Here is an 18,254-nt window from a genome sequence, read left to right on the forward strand (position 1 = left end):
ATGAAACCTGCCATGTGCTTTCTTTTGTTTCGTATAAATAGAAATCTGAGCCTGGCACCTCTAATGCCAGCACTGTGGGAGGACGAAGCAGGAGGGTCACAATTTTGAACCCAACCAGAGCAACTTAGTGACTTAATGAGACCCTGTCTCAAAATTTAAAAGAAAAAGGCTTGGGGGATGTAGCTCAGTGTGAATGTCCTGGCTTCAATGCCCAGTAGCCCCACCACCACTTATAAAATAGGAATTTGTTGCTAAGAGTTGACTGAAGTATTCAACTAGAAATCCTAACTGATGAATAAATGATAAAAACACAATATTTCTATAAACTGTTTCACAATTAAGTTTATTGAAGAAAAAAAGAACAACAAAGTGGTTTACTCCTTTACATCCAAATGAGATCAGATCCCATCTACATGGACTTCATTACTTTCTACTTTACAAACGAAGTTCCATCTTCAGTTGCTAAATTACTGGCTCTACTCCTCCACTCTGAATTCTGCTCCTGACAGTGAAAAGCCCAAGTGATCACCTTTAGAATCTCCATTATCAACTTCTAGCTAAGTGGCTGGGCAGAGTACGAGCACCTTTGGACAGTGGGGAGCAGGACAGGGTAAAGTCAGTGCTCGGCAACCTCAATTTTTAAAAAACTAAATATTCTGAAAATAAACTTCTGCCAAAAAGGTTAACTTCTTTGTAATTGTAAGGATATATAAAATCCATAGACACACCCACTCACACACACACAGGCACCACACTTTCTGTAACTTAGAAATTTAGGAAATAGTATAGTAAATCAGATAATACAATTATATACATTATAAAAAGATGGTAAATTCTGGGTCAGTAAACCCAGCTTCTTCTATGGGATCCACTGGTAAATAATTCTGCGATGTTGCAAAACTCACTTAAATTCTTAACCTCAGTTTTCTCACCTACAAAAGAAGCTAACAATGATGTTAACTATCTCCACTTCTAACAATATCTAACAGAATTTTATAAAGATTAATAGTAATAACAATGGATACCAACACTTTAATTTCAGAGCACCTCCACTTACACTGTCAAATGTGACTTTTAAGTTAGACATATTTTCACATTACAAATAATGAAAATAAGCACTCAGAAAAATGAAGACATCCAATGAAATCACACAAACAAGTAACTGAGCTAGGATTCATACCACATGATCCAACTCTAAAATAGCACATTTTTGCTGGGGATTTAGCTCAGTGGTGCTGCCGCCTGCCTCGCAAGAACAAGTCCCAAGTTCGACCTCCAGTACCAAAAAAAGAAACAGCACATTCTTTTCACACTTTCAAAGGGTCATCTTATGACTGATAAAGAAATACAGCATATTTCAAAATGCTTTATAACTTAAATTCTGATTTTCTTTGCCTGCTTACCCCTTTTAAAAATGTGAATCCTACTTCATTAAGAGGTCATTAAATGAAAAAATGCATATCAAGTGTGTAGTACATACTTTGAAATTCAGGGTTCAAACTAATATGAAAAAAATCTCAGGGCTGGGGATTTAGCTCAGTGGTCTCGCTGACCAGCTGTGCAAGCACAAGGACCCGAGTTCAATCCCTGGTAACAACAACAAAAAAAAAAACCCTAAAAAAAAAATCTCCTCTCTTACTGAAGGAAGGAAAAGGCAAAAAACACTGTTTGCAGCAAAGCTGTTGCTAAGAAATGAGAAGTGTTTTTCAACAAATGAATTCTTTTATCAGTAAGAGTTTACATGTATAAAGGAAACAGGAAGGGCTCAAAACTCAGATTACTGGATGCCTTATTGATTCATTTGATGTTGCTGGTTTTTTGAGGAAAATCAGTATAAATTTCTAATGGATTATTTACATCTTTAATTCAATACCTTTAAAATATTTGTAAGGACTCATTTTTATCTAAGTTAGGATACAGAATAGGGGAAAGTATCAGTTATGTGTGTTTCTCAAGGAATGTGAATAACCAGTGAGTTAACCACTCCTGCATTAAGCTTACTGATCTAATAAATGATTCTAACTGTAGATTACTGCCTTCACTGAGGATCACACTGTCACCAAACCATACAGATCACTGTACCAATTATAATAACACGTGACAACAGACTTATTAGCTATTATAAAATCCAGCACTTCAGAAAGACATCTGAAACATCTAATCCTTTAAAAGCCAAGTGAAAAGCAGGTTTTGGTTCTAATGACTAAATTTATGAGGAACAGACACACACTCATATCCAGAGAATATACAAAATCTAAAGAAAAAAGTTATAAACTGTACCTCATCAAAGATTAGAGCTAAACAAATATGGTATTGTAAACATATTTAAGTAATACAGATTTTAAATGACTGCATCCTTCTGTTACTTCTATTACTTTAACTTCATTAGAAAACTATTTTAAAGAAGGGTAAATTCATTTTGTTATAATCAGAATATTCTTAATTTAACAGTATGAATAATATCACAAGAATTATCAGAGTATGGCAAAATAACAGAATGTGCTATCCATAAATGTTAGTGCTTATAATTAGGTACTTTATTTTCCTTTATTGACGTCATATAAACTCGTTGCCAGTTAAGGCACACGTGGCTTTGACAAGCACAAAATGAAGACAAACTAACCAGATAGCATCACAGGCATAATGTATTTCGAATCCTCACTGTCATTTAGACCGAAAGTTCTTGAAACTGCACCGAGCAGAGCACTGCTACAGTTTGGATCTGAAGTGTCCCCCAAAGAACCGCATGTTAACGGCTGGGTTCCGGGGTGACACCCTTGGAGGCTGTGGGACATGAAGACGCAGGGCCTTGGGGAGCTCCTCCGGTCCCTGGGGCTGCTCTCGCAGACGCAGGCTTCCAGTCCCTTCGGGTTCTCACTCGGGTCTGGATCCACCACAGGCTTCTGCCGCAGTGTGCTGCTCAGCGGAGGGCAGAGAGACCACAGGCGGAAACCTCTCCAAGTGGGAGCTGAACACGACTCTTCTCTCTGTAAGTTGACTACCTTGGGTATTTGTCACAGGAACAGAAAGCTAACATAAACTGCAAGGCTGAAGAGAAACAATCCTTTAACTCCTTTAACTTTCCCTTCACATCATATACCATGTAAGCAATCATCTGGTGAACTAGGATTTTTAGATTATCCCAATGAAAAATACGGTTATAACATGAATTTACAAGTTAAAAAATAAGAACAAAAAGGTATGACAATCAAAATAAAGGTCACCTTCTCTTCTCTATGCCAAGACTTGCACTCCAGAATCAATCAGAATTAACTTTTCCCTTTATTTTTTTTGTTATGGTTGCCTGCCATTATAAGTGAAAATGATCCTTTGGTTTTCTTTTTGATCTATAAATTTAAAATGTTACAAGCTTCATCTTACTAAAAAAGCTGAATTTGTTTTCAAAAGCCAAGGTTATCATCTGTTTTTAAGAATAGGAATAGCTCCCTGTGGTGAGGATTTCATAAAATGTGCACTGCTCAACCTCCACGTCCCACAGGCAGACATGAGGAGGGAATCTCTGGATGGTACTCAGTCCCAGATGCATTCCTACTCTTTCCTTCCTTACCATCCTCGTCCCTGGAGCCTCATAGTAGGTCACCAACTAGACCTTCTATCAGCATGAACAATTCTGGAATCCCAAGTTCTCCCTCAATCCCAAGAAGCTCTGTCCACCTGAATGAGGACACCCCATCGCCGTCCCTCTCAAGGTAGATACTACACCTCTCTCCCGTTTCAATTTTCTCTACAACATGTACTGCCATGTCACACAGTATGTTGTACTTACTTGCGACCCTTACTGGAGTACCCATGCCATAAGAGACAGACATGTGCCTACTGTGTGAACTCCTATGTCCCCAGCATCAAGAACATGCCTAATCATAGTGGGTGCAAAGAAAGCAGCTGAATAATTTTGTTTTTGTTGTTACCCCTGTTAAGCTCCATAACTGGAAGAAAATTCCCAAGGTCTCAATCAGGCCCATTTTTACCCTCAACCAGGCTACTGAAATTTGACTGTTTTAATTATCAATGAGACACTCTCTTTAAATCTTTCTCAGGAATAGTAAGCATTTTTGTTATTGATGTTTCCTGAATGAATTTTTACAAAGTTTGGTTGGTTTGTGTATTCATAGCCTCCCTTTAGCTACTACTAAAATGTCTGGTTAGGCTTTGGACGCTTGCATAGTTTATGTTAGCACCTGACAAGCGTTTCTGCACAGGCAGCTTGGCTTCCTGACGGCCCTCCCCTCTGCATGAGGGCAAAGGGGACACCAGAGGCTCAGGGTCCACAGACACTAAGGGCATGCATCTGACGCATCTCATCCTCTGAGACAGTTGTGAAGGAGGAACTTTATCCCAGCGCTAGGCTTCTTTTTAAGGTCCTCGTCTTCTTACAAGGGCCCCTGGGGTAGCTCACTCCTTCATCGGAAAACACTCTCTGGCTTTAGAAGGGGAAACAAATCGTGTCCCATCAGTAATCTCACACTTTGTATTTGTAGTCCTTACTAGGATACACACCCTGTCCAGGGGAGGTTACGAGAGTCTGACTGTCTTACTGTCCATGTACATGTTTAATTTATTCCTTGATTACGACCCACAGCACACTCCTCCTTGCTATTGGTTGGTCCCAAATTTGGGCTCTCTTGGTGTCCTCAAAGAGCCATCTGCATGGTGGTTATCAGCTCCCGCCCAGCCTCTTCCCATTGCCCATTTTCTTCCTATCTCCTAGGAACTTGCCACACACCCACCTAGGTTCCCAGTGCTTTTTCACACTTTCAATCTTTTAAAAAGTAGGCCCTTTAGAAAAAGACTAGGGACATGTGTGCTCTGGATCTTCCTTTTGAAGAGGAATTGTGTTGCAGTCTCTCCTTAAATTTGAGGTGACCAAAAAGTCTCTGCTACAAACAGCAGTGCAGCGAGAAGAGACTGACCTCTTTCCTAACAGTTCTTTCAGGTCCTCCAGTGCAGAATGTCCAGCCGCACCAGCCCTCCTAAGACACCTCCCACACACACTCGCACACTGTTGCCCGAGAAGACTCGGAAGCAGGAGCAAGACCCTCCACCCAGACAGGGGGCCAGCGAGGCCACTTCACCGGACTAAAGAATTTCAATCACTTAGGGCTTGGTCTTTCTAATCAATAAAGGATATGTGCAAGGCTAGGGTTTTTCCTCCCCAAAAGGGGTCACGGTTTTTAATAAAATATCTAGTTTTAGCCAAAAGACTGATTAATATATCATGAATGAAAAATACTTCTGAAAAAACCTACAATCATTGTAACATTAACATTTGGTTCATTATTAACATGCTGAAAAGTGACAGGCCATTTCAGAAGAGTTGGGAAAATGTTCAAGCATTAGGGACAAGCCTTTTAATCTGTCCATAAATCTCCTTTGCCTGAGGCTGCACACCAGAGCAGATAGGCAAATCAACAAAAATAACAATACAGATACTTCTGTCACTAATTGGACAGCAAATGTCAGAAAGCAAGCCCAAAGAGACAACTTGTACTGCAGTGATTAATTCCATTAGTGGACCAGCAAGAAGAGCTACAGCTACTTCTCCAGGCATCAAAAGTCTAGGCTTGGAGCCAGTGGATTCAAAAGGTTTATTTGAAATAGTAACCATCCCAATAGCCTCCAGAGACGGCAGGTATTTTTAAAGGTCATCCACTCCACATAGATGACTGGGCTGTCCAAGGTGTCTGCCTGTGGCTGGAGGAGGGGACAGGTTGGCAAATTGAAAATCCAAGGAGCAAATGACCCTAAAACTTGCAGCGAAGTGTAGCTACCTTTCTAGCCCTTCTTTCCTAGAGCTGGTAGCCACCTAGAGTCACAATGGCCACAAGAAGTACAGTCGTGTAATTCTTCTAGTCTTTGCAGTACATGAAACCAGGATGCTATTTTACCCACAGGCTTCCAAAGTAATGTTATAGTTACTTGCACATAAACATCAAACTGAAAAATCATCAATTCACGTCAAATGAAGTGTCAAAGACTGTCCTGTCTCTGTCCCTATCTTGCATGGTAAACCTGTGCTTACGCCATCTGGATATTTAAGGGAAATGTGGCAGAGGGATGGACTTTTTCATCGAACAGGTAACGGTTTAGAAATGGTGTTCAGCCCCACAACAATCTCCCTTGCACCTTACCTGTGGGAACAGGAGCTTTTAGCCTCTATCTGCTTGTAACCCCCCAACCCTGGAGTTTGAGGAATTAGCCATGTGGTGAAAAAGGTTAGGGAAGATGCTTTTCTGGAGTTCAGACTTAGAACTTTTGATTGTATTTTTTCCTACGGGGAAAAATACATGAATGTTAAAGTGAAGTTGTTAATATTACGGCCCTAAGTGTAAATATGGACTAAAATGCATAATAGATAATGTGAAATACGAAGAAAAGGTGCAAAGGGGAAGGGGAAGTGGGAGGGGTAGGGGAAAGGAAAGAAGGGAATGGAATTAATATGAGAAAAGGAAAAATGGAAACAAAGTCTTTGTAGACAGGGAGGGGTGGAGGGGGTGAAGGCAGGGCAGGGGAAGGGGAAAAATAAGAACCAAGATGGATTATGTAAAGGTGCAAATTTACAATGATGAAGGTCATTACACTGTATACCTAAAATGCACCAATAAAATTAATTTAAAAAATAAATTTTAAAAATTACAGACCAAAAGGCCTTAGATTGCTCCCTTAGAGCCCAACAACTACAATACCGTATCTACACAGAAGACAGTGTGTAAGCAAACTTCAAAGGCCAAATCTATTTAAAATATTATCTGTGTTGCACTGTATTGCAATTTCAAAAGCACTTTACGTATTTAAAAATTCTTCACACAGATTTTCAGTTAATCCTTCTAGCAACACAATGTGCTGGACAGAGAACTTGTCATCGCATTTCTACATTTCCCACTGCGGTGCCACTCTAGATGAATGGTGTGTATGCGCCGTGCGAACCAGTCAACAGGGAAGCCTTCCTTCACTGAGCGAGCCAGCCCTGTGCAGCGTCACACCACACCACTCCACTCCACTCCACTCCACACCCAGTCCTTCCGTGCCCTCGGTTTCTGCCCAGGCTCTGTGTCCCCACACTGCAGCTGAAAACCAACCCTCCACTTTCACGAACACAGTTCCCGTGCCCCTCCGGCCCCATTTTCCTTCTTCCTTTGACCCCAGCACTGTATCGCTTTTCCCACATGCATAAACAGGTTTGGGCCCAGAAGATTTGGTGTGGGTCCTGCCTGTCAATTTACTATGTGAGAGAACTAACAACTAAAGGAACCATGGCAACGGCTGAAACACCAGTTTCCTTACTGGTATCACAGAAAAATGGAATATATGCCCACACAACTATGAGGAAGTTTAGATGCACGGAAAAGTTAGTGAGAGCCCTACACAAGTCACTCAGCCAGGGTGTCTGTCCTCTCCATCCCCTCCCTCCCACCACACTCCTCCTTCCTCATGTTCCACTTTTACTTCTCCTATTTCTCATTTAAGGAAAGCTCTGTACCTAACAAATATTTGGGTCTGTCAGAGCATTTAATCCTTCATAAGTAGGCATTCGATACTAATTTAGAAAATAAATAATCATATGTATGACTATGTTAACCCAGGTATGTTTCCTAAAGTAGAATTCTCATCACCACCTGCTAAATAGGAAAGGCAAAACTATGATTTCAACTCATCTCCAACTGCAATGCCCACCCTACCCATCACTCGAGCTCACCTAGATTTATTCCCTCAATACTCCTTGCACATCTCTGCCTCCAGGTTCGACCCAAATCATCACCCCCTTCATGTCTTCTGTCTGAGGAGAAAGCACTCACCCTCGTGTACGCAGCTCAAATGCCACTTTCACCAAGAAGCTTTCCTTAATCTTCCTCCCTGGAACCAGCTCCCCACTTTGCAGTCCATAACATTTGCTCCTGGTTCTCACAGCTCTTATCACCTGACCACATATTAGTTTCCTTGTGATACATTATCCGAGTACATTGGAATCATGTTAAGAGCACCATCCACGTTTTAGTTCTATTTCTATCCTGCCAAATATGTAGCAGAATGTCTACCATACTACAGACATTCAAATATCTGCCTTCCCAAGCGCAAGGACCCGAGCTTGATCCCCAGTACCAAAAAAAGAGGATAAAAAAATCTGCCTTCCAAATGGGTATACAAACAATGCACGTAGCTTCAATTTCCCACTGCATATTTCTGCCTAATAAATCGTCACCACGTTACACATGACAGATCCAAGCATTCAATGAGAGTGTCATGTATCACTGGAACACATTATACTTCACATTCCTATCAAGGCAGGACACCATGGGCAGAAACATATCTTTACCGAAATTTAAAAAGCTACACATAAGTAAATAAACTAATACTTATAATCTAATTTTCTCTATAGTTTGAATATGGCATGTTATTAATTAAAATTTTATCAGTAGTGGATGGTTTATTTAAAAAGTTAAGCACTTGGGCCGGGGATTTAACTCAGTGGTTTCACCGCCTGCTGCTCAAGCGCAAGGACCCGACTTTGATCCCTGGTATCAAAAACACTTAAGCACTTAATATTACTTCTGGTTAAAAGACTAAATGTTTTTTAGAAAACAAATGAAGACTGACATAGTCTAAACCGAGAACATTTGTAGTTTTCAATATATTTAGTATCCAAGCTAACATAAGTTATCAGAGGTCATTACTGCTCTTATCTTCTAGATTCCGTTTGCAACAAGAGTAGACATCCTACTGCCCAGGGACATTTCACTCACATATGCTTCATCACCTGCTGTCAGTTACTTCCTGGGCTGTCCACAGACATCACACATGGACAGCCCACGAACAGCTGTCCTCCAGATGGACAACTCTGCCTCCCCCGAGTGGGGATATCAGATCGCTTTCCAAAGAGAACTCACACTCTCTTATGCCCTACACCTCTCCATCCTCGCTTATTTATAGCATTATCCCAGCTTCACTGTGTCAGTTAACTCTACAGAATTTCCAGGTTTTTAGGCTGTTTTGTGGGGGTTCTTTGGTCCCTTTGTTCTAGAATGCACCCAAATCTCTATCCATTAAAACACTACTTTATCCTGGGCCTCTGAGGGCTGGGTTAATATTAACTGGCTGAGGATTACCTTTCCATCTTCTATTCTCAGGAAACAGCCCTGCTCACATCTGGGCCACTACTGGCCCATGTGACTTGATGGTGAAGAAGGATGGCCCAGGCATCGCCCTGGAGATGCCAATAATGGTCTTCTGAGAGGACACCCAGCAATGCAGAGCCTGCTCTAAGGGCTTCACTTTGGGAACGATCCATTCTGTTACCCCTGACTCTCAACTAATGAAAGAAGCTTGCCCTCTGAGTGTTTCACAATCACTGGGAGGGAAAGGCAGATACAAATTGAAAAATTATTCTCAATTTTATATTAACATTATATTTCCCTGCGGTTTTCCTAATACAATTATAATCCTAGTTTAAAAATACCAAAATTTAATGGGTAGAAGCATCAATTTCAAAGTTAAAGCAGTATCACTGTACACTAAATAATAATGTAGACTTTATACACAGAATGAAATGAGTAGGCACTCAGCATCTTTCAAACAATTCAGACTTGTTTTAAATGTCAAACTGAGGCAATATTTTGGGTTTACCACTGGAGAAAATATAAAATAGTAATTTATAATTGACAGAGAAGAAGAAAAAGGAAGATAGGAAGGAGGGAAGAAGGAAAGAAACAAGGGGGGAAGGAAGCATGAGAGGGAAGGATGGAAGGGAGGAGGAACCAGAGAAAGACAAGATCATCCTGTAAGAAACAAATCAATCATCGTGTATAGAAGAGCCTGGGTAAATGCACTCACCTCGGTTAAATGAGGATTGGGATTAAATCCACAGAGGCTACAGACAGTGGTTTGACACTCAGTGCATGTGTTAAAATTGGCCTTTTCTGGAACATGTAACAGAAGTTCAGTGGTGTTGCAAAGAGGACAGATGGTTTTAGAGGAGTCTTGTACTGGAATCTGAGTTACAGATGGAGAAGTTGGTGGTGGTTGTGGAGGTTTCCCAGTTACTGGTTTTGAAGATTGCTGAGCTAAGGGTTTGCCTGGGCCTGGATGTTGTGCTGCGGGTTTTCCTCGACCTGGCTGCTGAGCTTGGGGCTTTGGCAGGCCTGGTTGTTGAGATGAAGGCTTTGCTGGACCCGGCTGCTGAGCTGGGGGCTTTGCTGGGCCTGGCTGTTGAACCGGAGTCTTTCCTGGCCCAGGCTGAGCTGGAGTCTTTGTAGGCCCAAGGGTCTTGGCTGGAGACTGTGGTGCAGGCTGCTGAGCGGTGGATTTCGGGGTCCCCAGCTGCTGGGCAGGGTGCTTTACTATCCCTGGCTGTGGTCCTAGGGCCTTTGCTAGCCCTGGTTGCTGGAGTGCAGGCTTTGCAGGCCCGGGCTGTGATTTTTCGGGTCCAGGTTGCTGGGCTGGAGGCTTCCCAGGACCTGCCAGCTGCACAGTGAGCTTGGACAGGCTGTGCTGCAGGGGTTTAGCTGCCTCTCCCCATCCAGGGTCTGATGGCTTAGCCTGAAGCTTGGCTGCATCACACTGAAGTGGTGACTTTGCCTGGTCTGTCTGAGGAGGTGGCAGAGGCCCCTGAGCTGGCGTTCCTGCCCCAGGAGGCTGAGATTTAACTTTCTCGGCTTGCTGGGAAGGTACTGACTGGGGAGAGCCCTCTTGCTGAACAGAGTCCCTGGCAGGTCCTTGCTGCTTAGGAACTGGCTTGGGTGACTGCTGTGAGGGAGGTTTTGTGACACCCTCGGGTTTTCCTTGGTCCTTCTGAGCTGTTCTTTGTTTCTTGGTGGCTTCTTCCTGGGATGCCTCAGAGTCTGATATCAAATCAAAAGGGTTGAATTTATTTACAACAGAGGAGACAGCACTTAGAGGGTTGACCTCTGAGAGGAAACCAGGCATCATACTGGACTTGTGCTCTTCCTTGAAATCAGTCCTGGACTTGGATTCTTTCAAGCTAATAGTGGAAGGGCTCCTTCCAGGCAATTTCTGCTCTGACCTAAAAGTGTCTGTGGTTCTGCTCTTGCTGAGACCAGGCTGAACTGGACGCCCAGGGTCTGGTGGTTTCCCGGGCTGCCTTGGAGGGGGACTACTATCCAACTCTTGCTTTCTGGAAGAGTAGAAGAAAAAGAAGTGAGATGGTGGAAGTTACTTCAAATCAAGGTAATGTTAAAAAGGCATCACTTTCTTACATCCTTATAATTCTGTGTATAAATATAAGTAGAAGTAATTTTATAGCATCCTGTGAGTGATCAGAAAACTTTTAATTTCTTTGTATTTTTTAAATAGGAAGAAATTTTCAACAAGGTGAAGAAAAAAATAGATACAGTGGTACCTTGGTTCATGAACTCTTTTGTGAACAATTTAGTTTGCAAACAAAAGCATTTGGCAAAATTTTAATTTAGCTTGCAAACTCTACATCTGTGAGAAACACAACTGCGGCCATCTTTCCCACACAAACACAAACGTGCCCATCTTTTCCAAAATCATGGAACAAATGAAGTTCATGAAGTGAGGTACCACTTTACCTACTATGGGTGGTAAAAATTAAAATATGTACTTAAAATCTTATAACAAACATAATTTACATATGTTTCATAATATCTCACCATATCTCAAACCTAATTAAGTATAGGTTTAACTTAAAATCTCAAATAATCAATGCAATGCCATATTTCAATACATATATGGTCACCAAGTGTATTTTTTAAAATCAAAGTTATGGTTGACAAAAGTTTCCTAAATACTAGTAGCACTGAGAAGTAATATTTATATTAAAATACAGGAGACTGTCGTAATATTTTTACTCGATTTTGAGAATTTATACTGATTGCATAAGTCACACAATGAAATATGGTCCGTAATGGAGGTGACACAGTGCCTCTCCAACACAAACATTGACAATCTACTTAGTCCACAATATCCTATCTGGAAAGATAATACCCATCAAACAGTACCTTCATTAAACTTTACAGAATAAGGACTGCTACTTTCATTACTTAGACACTCTTGAGAAATCTTTCTTATACAAGTCCAGTGCTTTTTATTTTTTTCTAACAGTTAATTTTTAACCTACAATTTCTATGCAAAATTAGCAGTAAATGTTTAGTGCATCTTGGGATACAGCCTGGTGTCGAAAGTAACATGGTAGCTGTGGACCCACTCCTGAAGAGCACTATGATCTTCCTCAGCGGAGGAAGATACGATGCTATGCTACTTGTTACTGCCACTGGCAGGTCAGTAGTAATTTTACTTATCATTGTTGACATTGACACGAAGATGTGACAGTGATTTTCAAGATTTCTTTTAATCCACAGACAAATATTCAAGATAGTTTTTTAAAAATGGCTTCAGAAACATGGTCAATTTTGGATGACTGGCTAAATAATTAAAATAGCTCCATATATTTAGCCAAAAGTCATAGTAAGTATATTAACTTTTAAAATAACACATTCTTTTTAAGTTACAGCTAAAAGAATATCCCACATTGTCAGTACATAAAGAATCAGGTACTACTTTGTCTGGTATGTCTAACTTTTTAATTTCGGAAAAGGCATGTTTCTCTTTCATGAAAAGGAAACAGGATAGGGAAACAATGGTTCCATAGCACCTAAAATACGAAATGATCACAATAAACTTCCAAAGGTTTTAATTCTATCTGTCAAAATGTACCTGCTAAGGGGGCGGAATACAAATTTTTATTTTTGTACCTTTCAATAATATTATGTTTTTCAATACTCCCCTAATGGTGTAGAGATTTGAGTAAGATCAAGATATAAGATATACTTAAAAGCAGAGAAACAATACTTACAAAAAAGCAGACTCGGGAAGAAAGAAAGAAAATTATAAATGGCAGTGTACAAAGTAATCTTTTTATTAAAAAAATGAATTAATAGGACTGGTAGGGTAGCTCAGGAGTATAATGCTTGCCTGGCAGGTTAGAGTTCCATCCCACAGCAAGCCTTCCCCCCAAAAAGAACTAGACTTTTAGTTGGGGCATTTTCCTCCAGGAAAAAGGCCACAAAAAATAAACATCTTGTTGTGTCTCTGAAGCCTTAACTTAAACAGGAAATTTAAATGATTTATCTGGTTAATTCTAACAGTTCCATAATACAGTACCTGTTTAAAAATGAAAAATAAACTTTATCACACACTTCCATGTGAGAAAAATCATTTTGAGTGCTTCTTTATAGGGAATTCCTAAGTACTGTCTTTCCATATGAAGACAGAAGAAAATAAAATAGAATAGAAGTAGGTGATTTTCAAAGAGGTATACTGTTCAGATTTTTACATGTCTCAATTTTTTTCCATTCAATTCATTTAATGTAATACTCCATGGACGGATTAGAGAAGTGACTATTTTACAAGTAATTACTTAGGCATGTTATTGAATCAGTTCCTTGAACAAGATCCTACAAACCTGTCTTTAATGGAATATAAAATATATATTCTTCAATTTACCAAATTATTCTCTTCTAAAATATTATCAAGCTTATTTTAATTGTTGCCTTATAACATTATTTCATTTATTCCAACACATGTGGAAAACAAAAAAAATGAACTTCATGAATAATAAATATCCCAAATAACAGTAAATAACAAAACTGAAAGTAAGCTGCATGCACTACAATTTATAATGTCTATACTTCTTATAAATATTGAGTTATACTATGCTACAGAATCACCCTCAATTAAGACCTATATAGCCACTGCTCCACAATTTAAACCTATATAACCATGAAAGCTCCCCCACAATTTAAGACTGCCTAAGTTGCTATAATACATAAACACAGTGAAACACAGAGATCTGAGAGTGGGACGCAGAAAATAAATCATTAAGAGACAGTATCAGTTTAATGTAAAGCTGCCTTAGTTAACTGCCTCTTTGCTTCTCATGAATTTTTGTATGGTGTAACAGTTGTTCTGTTAAAAAAAAAAGTAACTAAAATGTAATTTGTGCCTTACACATGGGGCTGTGAAGTCCTAAAGAGAGAATACATTTTTCTCATCTTTTCACCACTAGAACCAAGCCTGGCAACTAGTACCTGAGTATTAATGTTTGATGAAGTAATGAGTAAATGGAGGTTACCAAGGACCAAACCCATGAATGAACATCTCAGTTTTGATTTTACTCAAATGTTTCTTGGATTCTTCTCCCTTCAGATTCTTCTTGAGACCCTCTAAGATCTGAACAGATACCTTACTCATTTCAGAGAGCCTCAGCTTGTTGCTTCTGGGAACAAGCAGTTGTGCAGGTGGCTGCTCAGCTGGGGAGGCCCAAGGGCCTTGACAGGAAATACCCAATTCTACAGGTTCCTCCTCGCTGCTATCCAATCAGGAAAGTTTTCCAGTAAGCCCTTCTCACGTGACACATCTCCATCTCTAAACAGAACAAACCTGCACTTCCCTGCCCTTACAACAAATCCACAATCCACGAGCCTACATTCCTATCCCATCTTCTAGCCTGTAGCCATCCATGCTTAATACTACCTCCCTTTCCATTTTACTATTGCTTCCCCAGATTAGAACTGTTCTTTCATAAATAAGCAAAATCAATATTTCAGCTAAAATGTAAATACAGGGATGTAAAAACAGGTGGAATGATAAAATATGACACTTTGAGAGTGCTGAGTCACATGAAATTCCACGATACTAGAAATATAAGCCACCTTAGGAAGGTCTATGCATTTTCATACTGTACAGCACACTAATCTTCTAGCTAAAATTCAAAGAAATAAAACCAGTTAGCCACAGAAACCTGGCAAGCTGACAGCTAGTCAGGGTAGGCATATAGGGATTTCTCCCCCATCACAATGACTTACCCGTATGTAAAGAAACAGAAATGCAGCAAAATAATTCACTGCAATGTGTACTTCAACACACAACCTGTCTGTAGCAATCACTGCATGGTGTCCCAGTGGTCATATTATCATTCTTTGTAGGATTACTTTAAATTAAAAATCTGACAGAAACACAACTGCCAATTTTTAATCCACATGAATTTTAAGACAGGTTAGACTCTCTAAGACAGGTATTATTACCCTTATTTGGAGGCAAGGAATCTGAGACACACACTGTCGGAGAAGTGCATGTAAATTGCTATGAGTCAGTTAAAACCAATAGGATAAGAATGTAAGTCTTCGCACTGCCCATCTTTATTTGTAAAAATAGAAGGTAAATCCCACCACGTCCATTTCGTACTTCCTAAACACTAAAAACTTCAAATATATATACAAATATACACGTGAATATATATATTCATATAATATTATATATAAAAATATATATGTTTATGTATAAATATATATTCATGTGTATATTTAAATTAACATGATTTTGAAAGTCTAAATGATGGGCAAAGTGTTTCCCTAGTTATCATATATGGGAATAACTTTCCAAAAGTTATGTACCTTTCATAAAAATCATGTTGCAAAACTCAGACCCAATCTTTATTTTGCTCAAATATGGAGGATGTCTTTCACTAATAGCTGTTTAAGACACAGATTCCCTGCTAATAACAAATCCACCATAACAAAATTATTAATGGAGAGCTTTAAAGTATACATTGTCTAACCTACCTTTAAAAGCATACTATCTGGTACCATATAAAGTCAAAGCTTTATGGGCTAAAGTAGTATTTTTCAGTAACCCTTTGAACAAAAAAAAAGTTAGGAATCTAAAACTCAAAGAACATACTTTTCTCAGTATTTGCAACCAGCATGCTAGACCTGTTGCATGCGCCCTTTAGAAAAATGATCTAAAATCTGGCACACATTTCTTAATGAGTAATAAAAATACTACAGCTTGTTATTATCCTATGAAAATCTAGTAAGTGGACATTACATTTTTCCATGTCAATTTTTCATCTAATATAGAAAAACAGTACATATCATAAACTATCATTTTTAGTAATGAATAAGAAACACTTTATACTAAAGAAATAGCCCAATATGTTAACAGTTACACAACAGTAGTAGCCATACCTAATATAATGGGGCTATTTTTCTCTAGTGGTGTTTTAAGATTAACAGCATTTTTACTGCCAAATTTTCAACATTTAAAATACATGAAAATACTATCACCAACCTTAAATTTTTTTATTTTTCCTATATTCAGTCTTATATTAAATTTAGTTATTTAATTTTGACAGTGAGCAAATTGAAATGTTTCTCTTTTATGAAGTAGAGGATTGCACATCTATTTAACCAGGTCTTTCCTATTTCCAATATTTCAAATGAAAATCTTAGATTTCCCTGCTTTGCCTTAAAGAAGAAATGGTTTTAGACCAGGGAAGAGAACGGCTCCTGGCAAAGGTGAAAGTTAAAGGGTTTGTTTACAAGATAAAGGCAGGGCACACACGCTGATTGCACTAATTAGAAAACCTCTCCTTCATGCGGACGAAAGCAGCGGAAAGTTGGGGAGGGAAGGGACACGCTAACATTACATACAAGCTTTTACAACCGCCTTGCAAACTGCCATTTGTTTCTGGTTTGAGATGTGTGTGAGAAAACGAATTTTAAGGCAATGCAAATTGACACGTTCTTCCAAAAACTGAAAGTCACTTCTGCATGAAAAAGAGCAACGGCTTAAAGCGCGGCTTGTGCAGCTGGGCTGGGCTGGGCAGGGCAGGGCTCCCGCGCCGAGACCCGCTCGGCCCGCATGCTGGGCTCCGAACGGCGCCACGGCGGGCGCGGACCGGGGTACCGGGGGGACCAGGGGGACCGGGGGACCCGCGCCCACCCCGCGCCCGCTCCGCCCCGCGCCCGTGCCTGTGCGGCGACGGCGGCTCCGCGGCGACCGCGCCCGGCGGCAGCGCCCGCGCCCGCGACAGCACGGCGGCGATCTGGCTCCGCTCCTCGGCGCTCAGCCGGCTCAGGTCCGCGTCCACGCCGGCCGGGACGTCGCCCCCCAGGCTCGCCTCGTTGCCCATGGCTCCCCGGCGCTGCCTCAGTGCCTCGCGGCCGGCACCGCCTCCATGTTGGACAGCGCCCGCCGCCGCGCGACGCCGCCTCAGCACCCGGCCGGCGACAGCAGCTCTGACGGGCGCCCGCCGCCGCCGCGCCCCGCCCCCCGTCCCCAGCCGGCTCGCGCTGCGCGTGCGCGCCCCAGAACAGGTGATGCCCGCGCCCCGCCTCCCGTCGGCCCTCGCGGTGCGCGTGCGCCTCGGAACAGGTGATGCCCGCGCCCCGCCTCCCGTCGGCCCTCGCGGTGCGCGTGCGCCTCGGAACAGGTGAGGCTCGCGCCCCACGTCCTTCGCCGGCCCTCGCGGTGCGCGTGCGCCTCGGAAGAGGCGAAGCCCGCGCCCCACGCCCTTCCCCTTCTGCGTCCCTCAGCATCCTCTCCAATCTCAGCACAGATTTAAAAGAGGCCGTGGGGCCTTCGCTCAGAGTGCTGCAGGCACGGTTCAGGATGCCTCAACTCCAGTTAGCATCTTGGGTTTAAGGGGAGAAGGGAGGGACAGGACGGGGTGTGATTTCAGCCTTGGCGCCTGGGATTTGTAATTTATTTCTGGGTCCTTCTTCCTCTTTGGGGGCTGGGGGGTTAAAAGATCATAGGAAGGGTTTCAGGAAACTGGAAATAAAAAAGAAAGACTTTCATACCTTTGGGGCATATTTCCCAAAAGGAGCTCAGAATGCTGTTTTAATTAGCACACTACCAGACTAATTAGACGAAAACTACTGTGCTTAAAGTGATAAAGCATCAGCAAGCAGGGGAGGGAATTGATGCTTAGGGGCCCCGCGTTGTTCCCTAAATGAACCACACCACAGAGGGATTGCAGGGAACTGTGCACGAAGTCCACCTTAAGATTAAAATGTTCCCGCGCTTTGAAGACGTGTTATCATCCCCACCCTTTTTCTCTCTTTCTCTTTCTTTTTTTTCTTTTTAAAATGTTGACAAGATTATGAAAATGAAGAATAGTAAACACGAGCCACACAGCCCGTTAGCAGCCCAGATGTAACTAATCCAGTACAAAATGGGCCACACGCCCCGCTGCACTTCCCTCCCTGCCAGAGCACACAGCTACTCATTCTAAGGGGAGTGTACAAGCTCAGCGCCAGATATGTAACCCCAGTGTTGCTTGCCTCCTTTACTGTGGCCTTAATGTTGACATTAAAGAGTCTCAAAAGCTAATAATTGAATGCGAATAAATAAACGGAATGAATAAGTTGCTCCTGAGTTTTTGCAATAAGCATCATATCTATATATTAGATATTGTG

At 41.3% G+C, this 18,254-nt stretch overlaps 1 protein-coding gene across 9 annotated transcripts in view; it reads right to left on the reverse strand.

Annotated features, from left to right (window-relative positions):
- Nucleotides 1–17,101, reverse strand: part of Pclo (piccolo presynaptic cytomatrix protein) — a 350,152-nt gene extending 333,051 nt beyond the window's left edge. For all 9 annotated transcript variants that reach the window (XR_015449439.1, XM_087206755.1, XM_087206754.1 and 6 more), the window contains exons 1-2: nt 16,806–17,101; nt 9,847–11,146 (exon numbers count right to left, since the gene is read on the reverse strand). Coding sequence is in view for 8 of the 9 variants with exons in the window: in XM_087206755.1 (XP_087062881.1) it covers nt 9,847–11,146; nt 16,806–16,966 (1,461 nt within the window). In the remaining variant the exon portion in view is untranslated. The remainder of the gene's footprint in view (nt 1–9,846; nt 11,147–16,805) is intronic.
- Between the last annotated feature and the right edge of the window lie 1,153 nt (nt 17,102–18,254).

Source organism: Heterocephalus glaber, unplaced genomic scaffold (genome assembly GCF_053883595.1).
Source record: "Heterocephalus glaber isolate CG9 unplaced genomic scaffold, H.glaber_assembly_v1.0 deba00000678, whole genome shotgun sequence".
Lineage (NCBI taxonomy): Eukaryota > Metazoa > Chordata > Mammalia > Rodentia > Bathyergidae > Heterocephalus > Heterocephalus glaber.